Consider the following 21,236-nt stretch of genomic DNA (forward strand, 5'->3'; position numbering starts at 1 on the left):
TTTGGTTTGAGTAAGCTCTCAGTCGTATAGGAGTGGTTCATCAATGAAATGGTTTCCTCAGCCGTCATTTGTACAGTGGGACGTTGGCTTACGAACTTAATTGGTTCCCAGACACAGTGTGTAAGGCGAAAAGTGTGTATCCCAAAAATTAATTCCCCATAGGAAACCATTAAAATGAGAATAATCCGTTCCCAGGTCCCCATAAAACAATTTTTTACGTTCTAATTTTCTAAGCCTTAAAACTACACAAAATATACCATATTTTATGTATGATAAATGTGCGATAGTATTATGATTAAAGAAATAAACTGTACTATACAATAAAGTCATTTTATTTACCTTTGTGATGGTCGTTAATGGCTTGATGGAATGGAGTGTACGGTTTCCTCAGCATTAAACACTTGATGAGGAACATAGGCTTCTTTCACCCTCTTGGGGAATGATCCCTTGTAGGTTTCTCTGTGATAATTGTATCTAGTTCATCAACTGTGATCTGTTTAGCTGGGTTAATAGCTTTTTGCATCAAGTATACAGATGACTTGTGCGGGTTATTTGTGAAGCCTGATTGATGGGATATTTAACCTTCCAGTCTACACTCTGCTTTTGAACTATCAAAGTTGAAATGGGTCCAAATTTCACTGTTTTCTATCAATTTTGTCACCATTGTACTTGTTTTTTCCCCCTTTTCTTTTTTTTGTTTCAAGCTCTGTCCTCTCCCTTTCGTGTGTGTGTGTATTCTCTCTCACTCTGTCTGCCTGTCTCTTTAATGTTTAACCCCCCGCCCCCCACTGCTGGGTTCTTAACCAATCACGTGGCTTTACCCGAAGACGCCATGTTTTTTGGAAAACGGCCTCACTCTCTCTCTTTGTCTGTAACCCGATCCCCCAGGGGCGGGGAATAGAGGACAAAAAAAAGTCTGCTGCCATTTCCTTGTTTGGAGAATGGGCTCATTCACGAACGACACATCACTCATTGTGGCAGCTCCGCATGTATCCTGAAAAATAGTTTGTATGCCAAGGTAAAATTTTGATAAATGTAACGTTCGTAAACCGAAAAGTTCGTAAGCCAAGGGGTTCGTAAACCGAGGTCCCAGTGTACTTCTTTGAAGGTGTCGGATGTTTCGCTCCTCATCCGAAAAGCTTCGGCAGTGAACTAAAGTTGTGCTGTTACCATCTTTTGCCAAATGAAAAGGATACTCAACAAAGTCAACGGCAGTCTTGCCTATCATTGCTTCCCCTTTGGTCTCCACAAAAGATGAGATGACATAACTCTTGTTCTTTTCTGATGAGCAGTAAGCAAAATGCCAATGCAGGAAATGAGTTTTTTTTTTGCACAGTGCACCAAACATATCGCAGAATCAGTTTTTCTTGAAGAAGCCAAGACGTACTTCTGGCACTTTCAAAAGAGATGAATTTGTTCGGCTGAATATAGTTGACTAATGATGACATTGCTTCGTGTGCTGTGACTTCCTGTCCAGCTGTGCCCTATGACAGATGGACAGGAAATCAAACAGATGTTTTCCAGCAGGATAAATGTGGTACATTTCCAGTGAAAAAAAAAACGCTGGTCGTGAGATCAACATTCCCTACCTCATCACACGTCTTCATTTTTTCCTCATCCTGTTCTTCTGTGTCCTCTTGGTCCTCATTGTCTTCCGCAGCCATGTCCCTGTCTGAGCAAACATTATAATCACCATTAGTTTACAACCAAGCAAACCAGTTTGTGGTTAGGGTTTACGAGTGATTTTGGTGGGATCAGTCCCGTTCACCCTGGTTCTCCAGATTGGTTGAGTGGACAGGATCTTCGAAAAAGAAGTCAGCCTTTTGTGCAGGTGAAGCATCACTTGTCATCTGGTCACTGGCTGTTGTGCCACTCTTGTTGGTTATCTGGTTTGTGTTGTCATGGCATCCCTTCTTATTCTTGATCAAGATCTTGCCCATAAGCTCAGATGGACTTGGGATCTGCTGTCCTGGCTTCAGCTTAATATTCAATGCAAAGAGGAAGGACACGATAGAGGAGGAATTTGATATCAGTGGGTCATACCGAACCCAATTTTTTTGAAACACAGGCAAAATCATTCACCTACAATTTCAACCTAAAGTAAAAAATATGGATTTGTTCATTATTTTAGCAGTCTGCACTCTTCATTTTGACACGGTTCTCTTGGCTGCGCTGCTTTCAATACTATATAGGTCAATGCTGTTGAATGGTCTTCGGCTGGATGCTTGCATGGCTTGAGAAGCCCGCGATGAGAAGAAAGGAGCGTCAGAACAGAGTGCCGATGCGTATGTGGAACTGTCGCTGCTTGGAATTGAAGCGGATTTACGTGGGACAGGAGATGTGAGATTCTTTTTGGCAATGGATGCTACAGATTCATGTTTGCTTTGAAAATGTGTACATTTTACCATGACGTCCCTGATCCACTGGTGAAAAGGATGCTTGGATCCTCTGCTATTTCATCTAGAACTGCTTCATACAACAAAGAGGGTGCAGAAAGTGTTAATGATTGAAGACAGTCCGTGTCTTGTGTTGTGTCATATTATGTGTTTTTTTTTTTGTTTGTTTGTTTGTTTGTTTTTGACTTTAAGATGGCACCACGAGAGTGGCTCCCTTGACAACATGCTTCTGTATTTTGTTTTTGCTGCTGTGAAATGTAAATTTCTCCACTGGGAGACAAATAAAGGCTCATCTAATCTAATCTCAATTTTTTTCATCGAATTTCACATCTGTCCTCACAAAGCATAGTAGTGACGTCCTCTGATTGGTTGGTTCAAACAGAATACCACCAGGAAAGCATCTGGAACAAGCTGTACATATAAATACACTTAATTTAACCATCTGTCAAATATAGCATATTTTATTTATTTTTCTATCATTTTGGGATGTTCTTTAACAATTATTGAATCTGTTTATCAATGTGGCACAGATTAAAATGGTGCCCACCGAAGTACCGAAGTAGAAAATGCATGGCCCGTAACTGGGCACATCTGATGTACAATTAATGGACTCTGATTAAATAAATAAATAAATAAATAAACAAGTTTAACTGAAAAACAACTGCTGTGGTGGTACTTACGGGGTATTTCTCCAGAGGCTCTGTCAGTAGGGCATTACCAAATATAGTTTTGCAGTAGTTGGCCATCTTCTCTTGTTGCTTTACTCTGAAACGAAGCACAAAAAACCACACATCGCTGCTAGTAATATAGTCAGTCAAAATTGTCAGCATTTTTCATGCTGAATCATTAAGTAAAAGAGTAAAACACATTTAGGACTACTATGTAGCATTAACTCATGGGGGGAAAACGCTTACGAGTCAACGTGGTTCTCAAAGGAAAGGATAACAGGATACTGCGAGGTTTTGAAGGCGCTCTCAGCAATGGCTTCAATAACTTCCTGTTGAGCATCACAAAAAAAGTATTTTATTTTTTATTTTTAATATGATTGAGGCAGTGGGATTGAAATGAAAACACAACTCAACAACACAAACTGGGTTCAGAAAGATTATTCAAATAAAGTCATACACTGCCAGACAATGTGCAAAAATGTGTCTACTCCAGTGCCAGGGTTTTTGGAATTTTCACTCAAATTCCAGGAGCCACAGAAGATTGAGTTTTAGGAATACATACACTGTCAATGAGGTGTAAGAAACCTTTGAATCTCTTCTTTCATCAGAAAAATAAGAGTTTTAAAATAAGAATTATATGCAGTTATATGAGCTTGAAATGAGGGTGGCTGTCCAAAATACAATGCAATTCATAGATGGTGGTTTTTATAGCGCTTTCACAACAGCTGAAGCTGAACAAAGCGCTAACGTGGGACAAAGGGAAATTCTGGCCGCTCGTGGAAGGGAAAACACATTGCCAGAGGTCTGGCCAGCGCTGTATCGGCATCACCAGAAAAAAAATTATAATTCGGGAATGGCGCTCTATGTCATATTTTCAGTTCCCAAATAAATTCGGGAATGGCAGTGAATACATTAAAAGCAAGCATGAAGGTGACAATGTTGGGTCTGGGATGCAGCTGCCCTGAAATGGAAATGTTGATTCCACGGGCATGATGGGGGTGGGAGGGGGGGGGGCTTTTTCTGTTCTGCTGTTTACTTTTTTTCTGCACTGGAACATGAACAGATAACCTTGATGATTAATTCATTCATTTCTCATCTTGGCACCACGGTGTTGCGCTACATTATGATCGCCATTGTAAGACGCACAAAATAAATACATGTACAAAAGGTTTGATTGGAACTGTTGTAATTTCTACAATAAAAAGTGGACACACGTAGACTTTTATTGACCTTTAGTACACATTAATCGGAATTTGACTTATAATAGTGATCCCCAAATCACCACAAAATTGATATCACATTATATTTTACAGCATAAATGGACCCTATGCATGACGCATGTACCTTGAAAAGGATTTCAGTGGTCATGGTAAAGCCATGCGTAATGATGGGCTCTTCCTCCGGAGGTTTCCCTTTCCAGCAGTCAAGTTCCAGACAACGACATCCAGACAACAGACACTGGCGGTACATCTCCGATGAGGATACTCCGGAAAACTGACCAGCTGTGAAAGAGTAATTGTGAGGATCAAATATGTGTTATGGTATTTTTCTTTCACTTTATTTTTTTAAACGAACAAGACATATGTGACCTGTCAGGTATGTGTTGTGGGAGGACTTAATGAAGTAATGGGGTAACGGCTGGGTCATGTCCTGACACTTGGCCAGCCTGTCCTGCATGACCACGGAAGTCTCAGGACCTACCAGGAAGGCCAATAGAGCTTCAGGGGTAATAAGACCTGCAGATAAAAAAGAAGGTTAAAGATCTCAAAGACATGAAAATCCTCCCACTAATTGTCCATGTCAGTACAGTGATACCTTGGTTTACCAACCCCTTGGCTTACGAACTTTTCGGTTTACGAACGTTATATTTATGACAATTTTACCTTGGCAAATGAACTTTTTTCGTACATAGAGCTGCCTCAGTGAGTAATGTGTCGTTCGCGAACGAGCCCGTTCTTCTAACAACAAAATGGCAGTCGTCTGCTTTTGTCCTCTATTCCCCACCCCTAGTCTTCGGTTAAAGCTACGTGATTGATCAAGAACGCAGCAGTGATGGGGGTGGTTTAAACATTAAAGAGACAGGCAGACGACACTGAGAGTTTCAACTTTGATAGTTCAAAGGCAGAGTGTAGACTGCAAGGTTAAAATATCCCATCAGTCAGGCTCCACAAACAACCCGCACAAGCCATCTGTACACTTGATGCAAAAAGCTATCAACCCAGCTAAACAGAACACAATTGATAAATTTATCACAGAGAAAGCACCTACAAGGGATCATTCCTCAAGATGGTGAAAGAAGATGGTTATGTTCCTCATCAAGTGTTTAACGCTGATGAAACCGGCCACTCCATTCCATCAAGCCATCAACGACCATCACAAAGGTAAATAAAATGACTTTATTATATGGTACTGTTTATTTCTTTGATTATAATACCATAGCACATTTATTATACATAAAATAAGGTATATTTTGTGTAGTTGTATGGCTTAGAAAATTAGAAAGTAGAAAATTATGTTTTATGTGGACCTGGGAACGGATTATTCCCATTGTAATGGTTTCCTATGGGGAATTAATTTTTGGGATACACACTTTTCGCCTTACACCCTCTGTCTGGGAACCAATTAAGTTCGTAAGCCAAGGTAGCACTGTATTACATACCTGTCAACCAGCCGTATTTTGCCATATTCGGTACAATTTTTGCACATTTTTAGATATGTACGGCATACAAGAATGTTTGTACGGGAAACTCAAAAATCGTTAAATATACTTTTGAGATATTTTTGAATCCATTTTCATCATTAAATATTAGCAGTAATTTTAATTTTACCAAATATCGCTACTCGTAAAAAGCGAATTCGACCACCGAGAAAACAAGTCCATGCGAAAAATCTCGAAAAGAAACAAAAGTTCCTAGAAGACAAGTTCAAGTGGATTTTTTTAAAATCACTTAAATTAAATATGTGACCGTGTTTTTTTCGCTATAATATTATTCATACTTCTTTCATGAAAATTATACATTGCAAGAACACGAATTCAAATTATTTTTCCACAGCAAAAAAAAGCCACAATGCTCTACAACAAAGAACATACAGTAAAGTCTCGTTATATCGATATCGGATATATCGATCGTCCCGGTTATATCGATACTATTTCTATGCACGCACAGAGAAAATTACATGCAAACAGGGTCGGATATATCGATAGTCCCGGTTATATCGATATTTTTTCGGACTCCCTTGAATATCGATATAACGAGACTTTACTGTACTTAATTATTGCTAGAAATATGTTGTAACGTGTTAAAAGTATCCGTGTTTACATGTGAAATGTTGTCAATAAAATTGGGCAATGAAATATTACACACGCATGTTTTTTTTTCTCAGTAAGAAAAAAATTGAGCCGTTATTAAGGTTACAGTGTCTCACAGGTTGACAGGTATGGTATTATAAGGAACGTGGCGTCACCTCTGTTACAGTTGGTGTTGCAGGGTTCATATTTCAACATCAACGCTTTTATCTGGTCCTGCCGGAGTCGTGGAAAAAGCTCCTCATTGAGTCGGGAGTCCCTCTGCTTCTCGTTGAGAAACTTGGTGAAGTTCTCTTTTGTCATGGTGGGTTTGTTGGAACTGGAAAGCAAAATTGGGAAACAATAATTCCTCAGATACTGCAGTAACACATTTGTTGTCATTCAGCCACGTAAAATGTTGTGCTATTTAAAGTAACTTCACAACAGGATGAGGACATCTGTTTTCTATACCGTAACTCCCATACGGTGTCAAAGCCTTATCTTGCTGACTTTGGGTATAGAAAATATCATGCACCAGTAGCCAGTCACTCGCGGGGGAAACGTCTCGAGAGACAAGCTTTCACAGTCATATTCACACGAATAGTTTGGAAAATGGTTGGCATACTACACATATAGTAATAAGGTAAATGGTAGCTAACTCGAGGTAACTGTCTCCTGTATAATCAACGACATGTGTCGGATATCTGTCAATCTATACATTTTCACCATATTTCATACCTGCCAACTTTTGAAACCAGAAAAGTCTAGTAATACGCCGGGATCCATGGGCCGCTTTGCCCCCTGAAGCCAAACGGTTTTTAAAATTACAGTTACTTAAAATGAGGTTAAAAACAACAGATGCAATCACATCTTGACTCCCAATTCCAGGAATGACCCATAGAACCGCATGTGCAATTCATATTAAAGGAAGCGAACTGCTGGCACTGCTCTGATCGCCTGTTCTACATTTTATACATGTATATGTATATGATCCATAGCGATTTCGTTTTGAATGAACCTTGGGTATGTATTATTTTGACGATTTTTGACTTATTGTTTTATTGGAAACCGTAATTTTCATTAATGAACCGTAACCCTGAATGGGATAACGAAAACCGTACTCATTATGGCAAAAATAGCTACACGCTAACTGTCTTCTGTATAATCAACGACACGTGCGATATTGCGAATGTAATGACGAAAATATAGAAACATTTTAACTTACCCTTACAATAATACAATGTTACAATAACAAAAGAAACAATTTCGGGTCATTTTGGTGTCACTCACTATGTAGTGAAGATTTCATAGATTTCCGGGCGAGGACATAGATGTGCCAAGAAGGCCTTGAAAGCTGATTCGGTGAAAACATCAGGCTTCATATTGTCATACTGTAACATATAATATTCACATTACATGTCTCGATAGATATAAATCGTGGGCAAATTAGAAACGGTTACCTTTCCTTTAGGGAGGTGGGCTGAACCGAGCGCGATTTCAACTCTTTTCTTGTCAGCGGGGAACATCTTGTAAATGCTGATAAATAAATACACACAACATTGACGCGTCGTAAACCGATGTTACACTACACAGAATCGCTGGAAGTGAATGGTGTTAGCTTACTTTTTCACTGGGATCTTGCCATCTTTGTTGGTATGGAGACAAATCCGGACATATCTAAACAATTAGACGTGATGACAACTTAAAACTGCGGCCTGTGAAATTCACTCAGCATGATCGAAGCAAACGCTGGATTTCCACTCACATTTTATCTAAGAAGACTTGTCTACAGGCGTTATTTCTTGCAGTATTGTAGGCAATGGCAAGGATGTCATTCGCCCAGTTCTGTCGCATATTTAATCAGAAAATTACTGGAGTTTGCAAAGTCTTCACGTTTACATTAAAAAGCATGTGAAGGGCCCGAAACCTGCCACAAGAGGGCAATGCCGCAATGGCATAATCGTAACCTCGCGAATGAGATGGGTGCATGGGGAGTTTGAACAAATAACAATTGTGATTGCATTTCTGTTGATAAAAGTCGGATATTGAATTCAACAAGTGTAATAAAGACTACAAATGGAGAAAAGGAAGTTTCATTGTTGTCACTGCAATAGATCGGCAACAAAAACCCAGCAATGTAAACATCTGGAGGAAGCAGAGAATGATAATAATCCATCTGTGCTTTATTACCTGTGTCACTTTATCCTTGGAGGCAAAGAAGTTATGGTAGTTTAGGTTGACGGTGTCAAGACCAGAAACGACGGTCAGCGTTTTGGCCAAGTGGTTACTGTCTGGAAAATCCAGATTAAACACATTTCGGACCTTTGGGTGCTGTAAAGGTAGGAAAAAAATGGCTGACAATGACATGTGGGGATAAAGGTGTACTTTACTTTGCTTTTTTTCTTTGCATAATAAAAAGTGTTTCAATATTTAATTTGGAAACCAAACTAAACTTTAAAAATACCGACACATTTTAAACATACAGATCACTTGTCATATTTTGAATTTGTGTGACGTCTTGCAGCTGCACATGTTTTTGGTCATTTTAATTAGTGGCAGTTAAAATAACTCTTGGCACGACCATTCATTTTCGGATCATTGCTTGTTTCACCCTGTCAGGTTTGTTTTGTCTTATGTTTTAGTCATGGTTTTGTTTGTTACTTTGGACTTTTTTGTTCTGATTACTTTGTTGTTTCACATTTTGTTCCTGCTGACTTTATTTAATAAAATGCGTCAATTACACCATGCACCTCCCGCCTGCCTGCTTTTTTTGGGGTCCACCACAACCATCTTGTTTCACCTTGAACATGGTCAGTGGTTAAATTTATTCATATTTTCTCACTTTTTTAACTGAAGATTTAATGACAAACGTTTTGACACTCTGACTGGATTCTTTCCAACTGGAAAATAAAATATTTGGAGGGTGTCCGGCGAACCATGTAAATCAAATATATTGAACACGTGTGCACAATCATATTTGGCATGCAAATTTGCTGAGCAGGACATGGAAAGAGAAAACACACACACACACACACACACACACACACACACACACACACACACACACACACACACGCACACACACACACACACTCAAATTCCTGTTTCAAAGGTTTTGTGAGGTCCGGATAACTTCCAGATAAGGAGTGAGGACCACCGTTGCTGATAAGTTTAGAGAAGAACTAGTGATACATTTGAACACCAAATGTCACCCCATTTCCCACTTCAACTTCATTAAAAACAAAGCAATAAAAAGTGGGCTTGAAACTGAAATAACAGCAGGAGTGAGGTTTCTGAACATTCAAAGTCCTCACCCCTGTGGTGAATTTGGTTAAAATATCGTTTTACTTTTTGTGGTATGAACATTTTCCTCTCATTAACCATGCACACACAAACACACACAGAGAGAGTAAAAAGTGTGTGTATCCAAGTGAAATGAAAATACACAACAAAAATAATCATTTTGGGTGAATTTGTTAGGACCTCTCTGAAACTTTAACAGATGCATATATGGACCCTCTCGAAGCCTTTAGAATGAAAAACTTGTGAGGACCGGACAAAAGGTCCTCACTTGTCAAAAATGTCCTCACTACATATGGTATAAAATGTTAGTTGTCCTCACAAAACTAGTCATACAAATACACACACACACACACACACACACACACACACACACACACACACACACACACACACACACACACACACACACGCGCGCGCACACACACACACACACACACACACACACATTTAGGATGCTTGCGAAGAGGTTACATCATCTCCAAAGCTAACTTCTCAATATAAAGACATGCCAGCGTCATGCAGCTCAGCCTCATTGCCCCACCCCATTAAGATTTCACCTCTAACTGAACCCTCCGAGAAAGACGGTGATGGCAGCTCACTGCGACGGCCAAGTGATGAATAGTAAGTGAGATCCCAAGCCATTTACTCTTGATCAAGACGCTCTCTGCTGACAAAAAGATGATTCAGCATGAGCCGTGTTTAATTTTAATGTGTGTGCACCTGCGTCGACCGAAGGAGGACTCGGTTCATGGGGCCTTTGCCGTATTTGCAATGCAAATATGTTTTTCATACTCATTGGGGCTTGAAACATTGATTTGCATCCCTGCGGATATTCTGACAAACTCAGTCAATGGATTTTCAAGTACGTAAATAAGACTTACTTTTGGAAGTTTTGCGTACTTTCCTGTTCTGGTATCTCTGATGGTTGCAACATCTAATAGTGTTATCTCCTAGAAACAAGAAGCAGACAGTCAACTACATCACAGGGATTCAGGACTTAGTCGCAGGTCCAAATATGCACTAAAACTGAAAGGGAAAAAAAAATGAGTTTGATTAGTAAAGAATATTTTATATGCATAATTTATCATTTGAAATCAGATTACACCATTTTTTTTACACTTAAAGGACAACCGACAAAATGACCCCGGAAGTGGCGAGTTTCAGAAGTTCCCAACCCCTTGTTTGTGACATCACGCCAGGACGTCTTGCCTTGCTCTAGAATCAAAACAATGGCTTCAGATTCGGAGAAGACGCTTTCTTGTTACTGATCCAGTTATAAATATGATTAAAATAGTTCTGAAGAGGAAAGCATAAATGTTTGCAATCGATTAAAGAAGTACTTCCGTATCATTTTGAGGCGTCAGGACTCCAATGTAGCGTCCCAGAAAATGCACAAGATGGCACCCAAGCTCCGTTGGAAATGGGCTGATTTGTCTGCTGGGAATTTGTGTCAACTAGTATCAAATAGTAGTCTTGGTGCAACACACAACGATTCACCATCGCGTTATTTATGTGTTTTTCCTTCTAATTTCGCCATCAACACGAAGTTTGCAGACCAAACAAAGTACCCAAAATGCATTGTGTGTCGCTTTCTCGGTCAGGGGTGTTCCTTCAGTGACGTCACGTCCGGAATCATCACCAACTGGAAAACAAGACTTCTTGAATATTCAGTGCGAGTCTTAAAACGTAAAATATAGCTATATGTGGTGGAATCTTTGTAAAATACTCTCAGTAAAAGTCATTTGAAATGATTTTACAAATTATGGACACAACTTGTCCGGGGGCGTCGGTTGTCCTTTACCAGTGCCAGTATGGGTGAGACACAAAGCAGGAGTGTGTTTGATGTCAGCTTCATTGGATTTTACTAGATTTATGTGGTGTAAAACAAAAGTTGCCTCATTTTGAGAAAGAGCATAAGAGAGAGAGCAGCAAAGACAAATCGTCCTCTCCAGCGACTGCATCACAGTCAAGCTGCAAAATGCAGCAGGATGGCGGTCCAGATGCAGTGCCAAATCAATAACCTCCACAAAAGAGCTGGCACAGAAAGAGGCAGAGTAGCTCTCAGCTTTCTTGCGGTTCTCATGGGACTTCCATATGCCTGATGGACACCGGCACACACCTTAGCGTGTGCGCGATTCGCTAATCGGAGTTTCAGTTCATGGAATATATATATATATTTTTTTAGAAAAAAAAACATTCAGATGCAGAATGACTCAGTGGTTTTTTACATGGCTGTAGCTTGATCGTTTCCCAGCGCCGACATCACCCAATGACAGCGCAATATCTCTGAGAACAGACAGAAAAAATGCAGACTGTCATCCTCGGGTAAGGAATCTAGCCTGTAGTGGAATTTAGGACTTGGTAAACTCTTGCACAGGAAGAGCTCATTAGCCAGTTTACAAATCTATCAGTTCATGGAAAGACAATTCATTAAAATGTCTACGTTCTATTGGTTCATGGATGTTGGTGCTTGTTTCATGGAACGTCCAGGGACATGGTATTCAAATCAAGACGACCGTGTTTTACTATTGTATGACTTAAATGTGCATATACTCTCAATAAATATCTTGGTAGAGGCCTGCAGAGGGAGGGTGTCAGCCGAAGAAACGCATACCAAGTAGCTTCATGAAAACTGCGCCCCCTGCCCGCAGTAAAAGACAATCTTCCTGTGTTCGAGCCTTTGTTCGCAGTGTCCGAGCAAACATATCTGGTTTACAGCCATGTGGATTGGCTGAGCATGTGTTCAACCCCGCCCAGCACCCCCCCCCCCTTGTCTTATCACGTGGGTTATTATTATTATTATATAACTCTATTTTGCGGATTTTCGTCAATCGTGGGTGGTCCTGGTCCCCATTAACTGCTAAAAACAAGGGATTACTGTACTGTATTGTATTGTATTGTATTGTATTGTATTGTATTACCTTGCTTTGATTCATCCAGTAGAGGTAAAAGCCTTTTGTGTCAATCTTCATGGTGACAGGAACAGTCTTGGTAGAGTCCTTGTTAAAGACATTGTTTTGATAGAACAACAACTTGATGTCAGTATGCTCATTTTAGCACTCTTGGAACCATATCTGGACATTTAGATGAACCAGGAAGTATCCTGGGGTACGGCAAGTAGATGATTTTTTTAATATATATATATATATATATATATATATATATATATATATATAATTTAATAATAATAATAATCCATTTCATTGATAAGCACCTTTCAAAACTCTCAAGGTCACTTCACAGTCACAGGATATTTTTTTCTGCCGGTGAGCAGCTTAGTGAGGACATTTTTGACAACTCAAAATCGCTAATTAAAAATGATATCTAGCTGGCTACCTAGCTGGTTATGTATATGCTATCTATTAGCTATCTGGCTGCCTATTTAGCTATCTATTATCTATATAGCTATCTAGCTAGCTGTCTATCAAATACATATCTATTAGCTAGCTATCTAGCTAGCTTTCTATCTATTTGAGTTACTTACGGGTTGAGTGAACGCTTGCACGTGTGGCTGCCGCTGCTCACCGACGGAAAAATTTATCCTGTGACTGTAAAGTGACCTTGAGAGTTTTGAAAGGCGCTTATAAATTAAATGTATTATTATTATTATTATTATTATTATTATTATTAATTTAAAACAGATTCTTTTCTTACAGACAGTGTATTGTAGGTGTTCAAATACCTGACGAAGGCGGAAGTATACGCCGAAACATGTCAGGTATTTGAACACCTACAAAACACTGTCTGTAAGAAAAGAATCTGTTTTAAATTCGATATCAAGTCGACAGGATGAACATAATACAACTATTATTATTATTATTATTATTATATTATGGTTTATAATTAACATAAAAGCAAACCATTCATACAAAATTGTGCAACTGGCTGATTTATTAAAGAACTACAGTATCATAAATTTTTAAAAAGTACATATTCAGTCACATTCAAAAATTACATTATCTTTGTCATACTTCTCTATATGCCGTGAATGTAAATTTTGTGAAATAAAAATAACATTTTGAAAAGAGAGAGTATTACAAGGAGTTAAACACAAAACAGCATTTCTATTGAAATATTCACTCACCTCTGACCACTTGGTAAATCTTTCTCCTTTAACCATGTAATCTTTGATCACAGGTGAATCCAGAAAGTACCGTTTCTTATTCATCGTCTTCCTTTTGTGACTTTGTCGTTGTTAAGACTCGAATGTTTAAACACTTGACTCCTCTCCGCTGACTCACTTAACTTGGAAAGAAGCCGTGAAGTGAAGTGGAGTCGTCAGACACAGTAAACCTCCACGAGGATGTGCCCAAAGGAATATGAATTGCAAATGAGGTTAACATAACTCAAGGGGATGATGTCTGTACACTTTGCGAGGGAGTTTGATACATTCTTCATCATACTTGATTTTATTTTCCACCTTAATTTAAACCCAGTTCTCAGTGTGGTTTGGTTTAGTCCTGCACTGTAAAAAACGTTTGTATTTTGAGGTGCTTGAACAGTAATTTGTCTGCTTCATTGGATTTTTATCAGGATTTAAGTGGTGTAAAACAAAAGTTGCCTTATTTTGAGAAAAAAACATGAGTTTCAGACACTGTTTTTACTATAATTTGGACAAATTCGGCAGGCCGGATTAAAAAGCCTAATGTGGCCACGGGCCGTAGTTTGCCCATTTCTGATATAGAGAATATATTTTATGAAATGTTTATTTTTCAGTACAAACCAATACAGTTTAATTATACAAGCCTTAAAGGACAACCGACGTCACTTTTTTGTTTCTTAACTGACATCAGAAAAACGTTTTATAGCATCTAAAATACCCAAAACATGCAGTATGATATTTTTATTCAAATGCAAAACACCAATAAAAATGACGAAAAGTGACCAAAATCTGCAAAAAAATGAGCTGCGAATTGGGCATTTTCAGAAAGTCCCGCCCCCTGTTCGGGATGTCACGCCAAGACGTCTTGCATTGCTGGAGAATCAAAACAATGGCTTCAGATTCGGAGAATATGCTTTCTTGTTACACATCCAGTTATGAATATGATTCAAATAGTTCTGAAGAGGAAAGCATACATGTTTGCAATCGATTAAAGAATTTATTCCGTGCCATTTTGAGGCAACATTGAGGGGAAATGTCTCACCGAAAAAGAGGCATAAAATGGCGACCTCCTGTGGCCACCTTCCTTTCCACAGGCTGATAAATTCCTTATATGGACATTGGACGCCCTCTTCTGGCGGCTTTTGGGTGCAACACGAGGTCCCCAGACCAAACAAGTCCAGCAAAATACATTGACGTGATGGAAGCACTGCTACAATGCGTCTTTTTCGGTCAGGGGCGTTCCTTTCGTGACGTCACGTACGGACCCGTCACAAACTCAAAAACAAGACTTCCTGAATATTCAGCGCGAGTCTTAAAACGTAAAATATAGCTATATGCGGTGGAATCTTATTATTATACGCTCAGTAGAAGTCATGTGAAGCCATTTTACAAATTATGGACACAACTTGTCCAGAGACGTCGGTTGTCCTTTAAACATACTTAGATATAACTTAAACATACTTATATAAACCTTAAACATAAATTCCAATCAAAATACATGTATAGCATTGAAGCAACTTACGAACAAATTCACCTTACGAACGACCGTTCAGAACGCATCTTGTTTGTAAATTGGGGAGCGTCTGTACATATTTTGGATTGAGTTGCTCGCTAGCTGCGGTTTCTTTAAGAGACCCACCCTCCCTCCCAACCCTCTCTATATTTTTAGCTGAGCCAGCCACTTCGTTTGCTGGATCGGACAGTGCGCCCGCCGTGTGATCTCTTCTCATCGTTTGATAAATGACATCCAGTGCAACGCTCGCCTACTGGCCGAGGACATACACAGCCAGCAGCTCCGTGGACATGTGGGCAGGTTAAAGGACCTTTTTTTCGGATGCCGCGTCCCAGCCTGTGGATGCTCACTGGTCCGTGATGAGACGCAATGGTGCATGCACCGGACGCTTTTGATTTGGACACTAAGTAAAATCCTCGTTTTTAAAGACCACGCCGCTGCCTTCTCGTCTTCTCTTGGCTTGTGGATCAAAAGAAGGCTTCAAGACGGAGGGGGTGGTGGAGCATCGAGGAAAAAACAGGGGCAATATGAGGGAGCGGGACTTCATGCCCAATATGGAGAGGGGCAAACCTGCTACTTATACGGGGGACAAAAAGGCTAAGATGGCTGCTAAGACCAACAAGAAGTGGGTGAGACTAGCCACGGTTTTTGCTTATGTATTATCCGTGTCATTAGCAGCAATCATCCTGGCGATTTACTACAGTCTCATTTGGAAGCCCACCAGCGCTTCCTCAAACACATCCGCCGCAAAACCGGGGGTCACGGCTCTTCCGGTGAACATGAACATCACCGCTAACGTGTCCGAGTGGAACTCCACGGAGTTACCAATCAACCACACCTCCGGGCAGGGCTCGGTAACACACGGCCGAGCTTTTCAGTGGGGATCCACCGAGGAGAGCGACGATATGGCGGATGGACTTTACGCATCGACCCGTGGAGCTACGCATAGATCGGGGCGTGTGGATAGGGAGGAGGAAGAGGAGGAAGACGCGCACAGAGCAAAACGAGATCGGGATCAGGTAGCCTCTGATGCGAGTTCTGAGTGACCGAGGCCTCCACGTCCCCCTCCTATCACTGTCACAAGGCTTGTGTTTACAGACAGCCCGCTGGTCGGACACAAATACACAACCAATCGTTTGCAAATTCACTAATGGATTTTGAGCTCCACTTGACCTGATACTTTGCTGTGATATTTAAGGGGACCCCCATTCTCTCAAACAACCAACCCCCAACTAATCATTTTTAAGTTTGTTTGTTATTTGGGCCATTTGTATGCCTTAAAACCCCACGTTTGACTGTTTTAAGGGTCGGTATGCATTTGGATGCGCAATTCCAGTTAAAATATTTGGCTGAAATAATGCGACAGGATCACGTCCATTGTTGAACACTGACGTGTTGCATTTTGACATATAAGGCTTTATTTACGTTCATGGATCAAGCCTTGATTTCATGTAGAAGAAGTTGCATTATTGAGTTATGCTCAGGTATGTGCATATAAACTTTGTAAATGTGTTGTGCTCTTGGTTATGTACATAATATAGACGCGGGAATACATCTTTTCTTTGGCTTTGATAAAACTATAGTGGAATTAGATTTTTATGAAAAGGTACCTCATGTTACAATAGGTATAACTATATCCCAAATAAACAACCTCAAAGATATATTCAGTTCTATGGTTTGATGTTATTAAGGCAGGCACTTGATTTCACATGGTAAAAAAAAGACAGACTTTAAAGGACAACCGACACCTCCCGTCAAGTTGTGTCCATAATTTGTGAAATCACTTCAAATGGCTTCTACTGAGCGTATTTTACTAATATTCCACCGCACATAGCTATATTTTACGTTTTAAGACTCGCGCTGAATATTCAGGAAGTCTTGTATTCGAGTTGATGACGATGCTTGACGTGACGTCACGTCTGGAACGCCCCTGACCGAGAAAGCGACACACAATGCATTTTGGGTACTTTGTTTGGTCTGAAAACTTCGTGTTGATGGTAAAATTAGAAGGAAAACAGATAAATAATGCGATGGTGAATTGTTGTGTGTTGCACCAATACTACTATTTGATACCAGTTGACACAAATTCCCAGCAGACAAATCAGCTCATTTCCAACGGAGCTTGGGCGCCATCTTATGCATTTTCTAGGACGCTACATTGGAGTCCAGACGCCTCAAAATGAGACGGAAGGACTTCTTTAATGGATTGCAAACATGTATGCTTTCCTCTTCAGAACTATTTCAATCATATTCATAACTGGACGAGTAACAAGAAAGCGTCTTCTCCGAAGCCATTATTTTGATTCTAGAGCAAGGCAAGACGTCCTGGCGTGATGTCACAAACAAGGGGGCGGGACCTTCTGAAACTCACCATTTTCGGGGTCATTTTGATGTAGTTTTGGGACACTTTAACTCATTTTTATTGGTGTTTTGTATTTGACTAAAAATATCAGCCTGTGTGTTTTGGGTATTTTAGATGCTATAAAACGTTTTTCTGATGTCAGTTAGGAAACAAAAAATGGTGTACGTTAAGTGTCTTCCGTTAAGGAAAGTTTCAGATCTACTAATTTTTAAGAGGTATCTCATGGGAATGAAATGTCAAGAGCTTCTCCATCTTTCCCAGATGTGTTGCAAGAGCTCTGACTGGAACCACTTCACACATATATATCACAACTGTCCTATGAGGTGAAATTAAGAGCAACCACTCAGAGCTATTTGCCGGTAGCATGTGAGGGAGGCGGATCGATCTCAGCGCCCGCTGTATAAAGTAGACAGGAACACATTACACAATACTGCCGGCTGCTATTTTTGATCCATCTCTCTGAAAAGAACCATTAAGAAGAGAGATTCACTTTCCTCGACTGTCAGTTGACAAGCCCCCGGTTGCCCGTAAAGGAGGAGAAAAAGTGTTGATGAAGGCACAATGAATGACAAGGGCCCTGAAATAATATTTTCACTTTTCACTGGGAACCCAAAGGTTATTTTCTTGTTGACATGAATCATAAACAAGCAGTGGAGTATGTTTGCTTGAAAAAAAGCACAACACAACAGTCATAATAAATTATTTGTGGTGAATTTAGACGGAAAAAAAAGTGCACCTGCTACTACAAAAGCCCTGTCAATACTCTGGCTTCTCTACTCACATGCAACAATCGACAGATGTGTTTCTAGTACCTTGTGATTTATGAAAGAATCAATGACCCACCTATTGATTGAAGCGGGTTCATCCGTTATTACTGCAAGTTACGACTTTTGACCTTTTTGACACTTTCCACCCCGGAGGAGAATGATCCTTTTGGATATGAAATTACTCAGGGGTTATACTACTACTACTACTACTAATAATAATAATAATAATAATAATAATAACAACAAAAACTACTACTACTACTACTCCTACTACTGCTACTACTACTACAAATAATGATAATAATAATATATTTTATTTATAAGCGCCTTTCACGACCCTCATGGACACTACAGTCACAGGATTATACTTGAGAAAGTAAAAGCTAAGCAGAGTAATTCCCGTGGCAGTTTTCTGTATTCATGGTGTTAATGCAGCATAATTAATCAGTGTTTATACTATAGACTTTATTTATATGTGATATTTTATAGTTTAAAGGGTATACTACAGAAGTCCAAGATGCCGCCCAAGTAGGCACGACCCTTGCATGTTTTTTTTTTTTTTTTTTTTTTTTTTTGTCCTTGTGTTTTCTTTTTTCACTGTGTGTTATTCTGCGTCATGCATCAAGAAGGCGACTCCTTTTCGACAGCACAAATATGCCAGCACTGTTTTTGATTGGGAGGAATGTCATTGCTGGACAGCGCTGGGGCGATTGTGCTTTTTTTGCGCCTGTAAATGAGAAGAAAGGAGCATCAGCGTAGAGCTCCGATGCGTATGTGGAACTGTCGCAGCTAGGAATTGAAGCGGATTTACATAGGATAAGAGATGTGAGATAGTGTCTTTTCATCAATGGATGCTACAGCTTCGTGTTTGCTTTCAACATTTAGCTTGTAGCAGATGTGCACATTTCACCATGACGTCCTTGATCCACCGGTGAAAAGGATGCTTTGATCCTCTCCTCCATCGAGAATTGCTTCAGATGACAAAGAAGGAGCAGAAAGTGCTCAGGATTGAATGACTGTCTGCATCATTTTGTTTTCATATTATTTTTTATTTTGTTTTTTTGTTCTTTTACTTTAAGATGGCGCCATGAGTGGCTGCCTTTACAGCAGGTCCTGTATTTTGTTTTTCTACTTCTTTTTCTCCCCTCTTTCTTTCATCACTTTGCTGATATGAGATGTAAATTACTCCAGCGTGAGACTAATAAAGGCTAATCTTGTCTAATCAAATATAAAACATGTATAATCAAGACATAAACGCACACCCGTGCACGATACAGCTAATTGCAGGATTGCTGCTCACAATCACACCTAGGGACAATTTTAAGTGTTTAATCAGCCGAACTAGTTGACTGTTGTGGCCCCTAAATTAAGATAATTAATTTAGAAATGCCATGTGACTATGAGTATGTTTGACCATGTTTTACTGTGGCACACTGCCAAAATTATGACTATTATGATTATTATGATTATTATTATTATTATTATTATTATTATTATCCTCGTTTGAATGGACTTTAAGTTAATTTCATGAAATGAGTCCAACGGCAAGCCAAAAACTAGATTTTCGAAAAAGTTAGCTCGCGAGAGTTTGCTTGTGTTAGCTCACGAAGCTAAAGGGCTAACCAGTTAAAGTAGATTTCCCCGCCCCCATTTTAATCCACTTTAAGGAAGCCCAAGCACCCTGAAAAATGTTAATCGTAGTTTGAATTGTACTTAATTTTTGTTTTTTTATAGTGGATCCATTTTTTGTACCATTCGTTTTTATTGTTTACACATGTCTGGCAGTGAATGAGTTAATAGCGCCTAAAGATTTTAACACACTACACTCTCTAATCTAAAAGATGTTAACTGGGATTCAGAGATGAATAAGGAAGATTTGCAAACGGGAATTTCAAGAGTAACAATGTCATTTAAAAAGGCAAAAACAGTTATGTAATAAAAAGCTAAATCAGATCCAAAGAAACGTTTGCGGATGAAGCTGAAATGCTCCAGCAGAGACATTTTCGCAGCAAATGAGAACGGATTTCATTCGATCGATATAGATGACTTCCTCATTCTTGTTTTGAAGCATTAAATGGGATGAAAAATCAATAAATAATAAATCCAAGGGCTAAGCATTAGTCTCAAAAATTTGATTTGAGTGCTGTGTTAGGTGCTTAAGAAATAGACTTGAAATGAGGAGTGTAAATCTATGCAAAACAAATGTGACGTTTACCACATACATTTTTTTTTATTATTACGACGCTCATAGGTTCTTTTCCCAGCTGTGATAAAATGTCTAACAACAGTATTTCAGCATCATTATTGAACCCTAAAGAAGTATAAAACGAAACCAACAGACCAAAACGTGCGCAATTCAGTCGTATGTCAAAAAGGATTTTAAAATTTATTGCGCCACTTCACAATCATTTCGTTTCGCCTCGGGGCTTCACTCAATGACCCAGAGGTCTTGTTGTTAACATCCCGTCGGGGATCAGGAGATGACGCACACGCTCGGTGGGAATCGCCAGGCTGCCTTTGAGATTCTGGCAGGTTCAACACGGTACTTGAATCCTCTTAAGCGGATTGTAATGAAACAACTCGAGAGCCCCCCAAACTGATGTGACCGACGCTTGATATTTTTTGAATAAACAGTCTTGCTGTTTGAATACTATTTTTTTTCTGTGCTGTGGATTGCCACAAACGTAATCCTACACTGCACTCGAGTCCTCAAACAGCCTACGGGACTTATTTCTATGATATTAACAGCCCCACTGCAGTGCATTACGTCATACCATGGGAAATATTGGCTACCTTTGCACAGAAGTGCAATCGGACTATGGCAACCATGCAAATCTGC

At 39.6% G+C, this 21,236-nt stretch overlaps 1 protein-coding gene across 1 annotated transcript in view; it reads right to left on the reverse strand.

Moving 5' to 3' along the window:
• Positions 1 to 14,383, reverse strand: part of plcb2 (phospholipase C, beta 2) — a 32,350-nt gene extending 17,967 nt beyond the window's left edge. Inside the window, exons 1-17 of the mRNA XM_089004860.1 lie at positions 13,738 to 14,383; positions 12,575 to 12,652; positions 10,535 to 10,603; positions 8,541 to 8,681; positions 8,116 to 8,195; positions 7,974 to 8,027; positions 7,811 to 7,886; positions 7,641 to 7,741; positions 6,530 to 6,690; positions 4,654 to 4,800; positions 4,409 to 4,566; positions 3,311 to 3,393; positions 3,077 to 3,161; positions 1,769 to 1,979; positions 1,590 to 1,672; positions 1,388 to 1,484; positions 1,197 to 1,281 (exon numbers count right to left, since the gene is read on the reverse strand). Coding sequence (XP_088860986.1) covers positions 1,197 to 1,281; positions 1,388 to 1,484; positions 1,590 to 1,672; positions 1,769 to 1,979; positions 3,077 to 3,161; positions 3,311 to 3,393; positions 4,409 to 4,566; positions 4,654 to 4,800; positions 6,530 to 6,690; positions 7,641 to 7,741; positions 7,811 to 7,886; positions 7,974 to 8,027; positions 8,116 to 8,195; positions 8,541 to 8,681; positions 10,535 to 10,603; positions 12,575 to 12,652; positions 13,738 to 13,821 — 1,793 coding nt within the window. The 5' untranslated portion in view covers positions 13,822 to 14,383. The remainder of the gene's footprint in view (positions 1 to 1,196; positions 1,282 to 1,387; positions 1,485 to 1,589; positions 1,673 to 1,768; positions 1,980 to 3,076; positions 3,162 to 3,310; positions 3,394 to 4,408; positions 4,567 to 4,653; positions 4,801 to 6,529; positions 6,691 to 7,640; positions 7,742 to 7,810; positions 7,887 to 7,973; positions 8,028 to 8,115; positions 8,196 to 8,540; positions 8,682 to 10,534; positions 10,604 to 12,574; positions 12,653 to 13,737) is intronic.
• Positions 14,384 to 21,236: the final 6,853 nt, after the last annotated feature.

The sequence above is a fragment of the Hippocampus bargibanti genome, linkage group LG09, assembly GCF_051943395.1.
Source record: "Hippocampus bargibanti isolate YZ-2025 linkage group LG09, ASM5194339v1, whole genome shotgun sequence".
NCBI classification, from domain to species: domain Eukaryota; kingdom Metazoa; phylum Chordata; class Actinopteri; order Syngnathiformes; family Syngnathidae; genus Hippocampus; species Hippocampus bargibanti.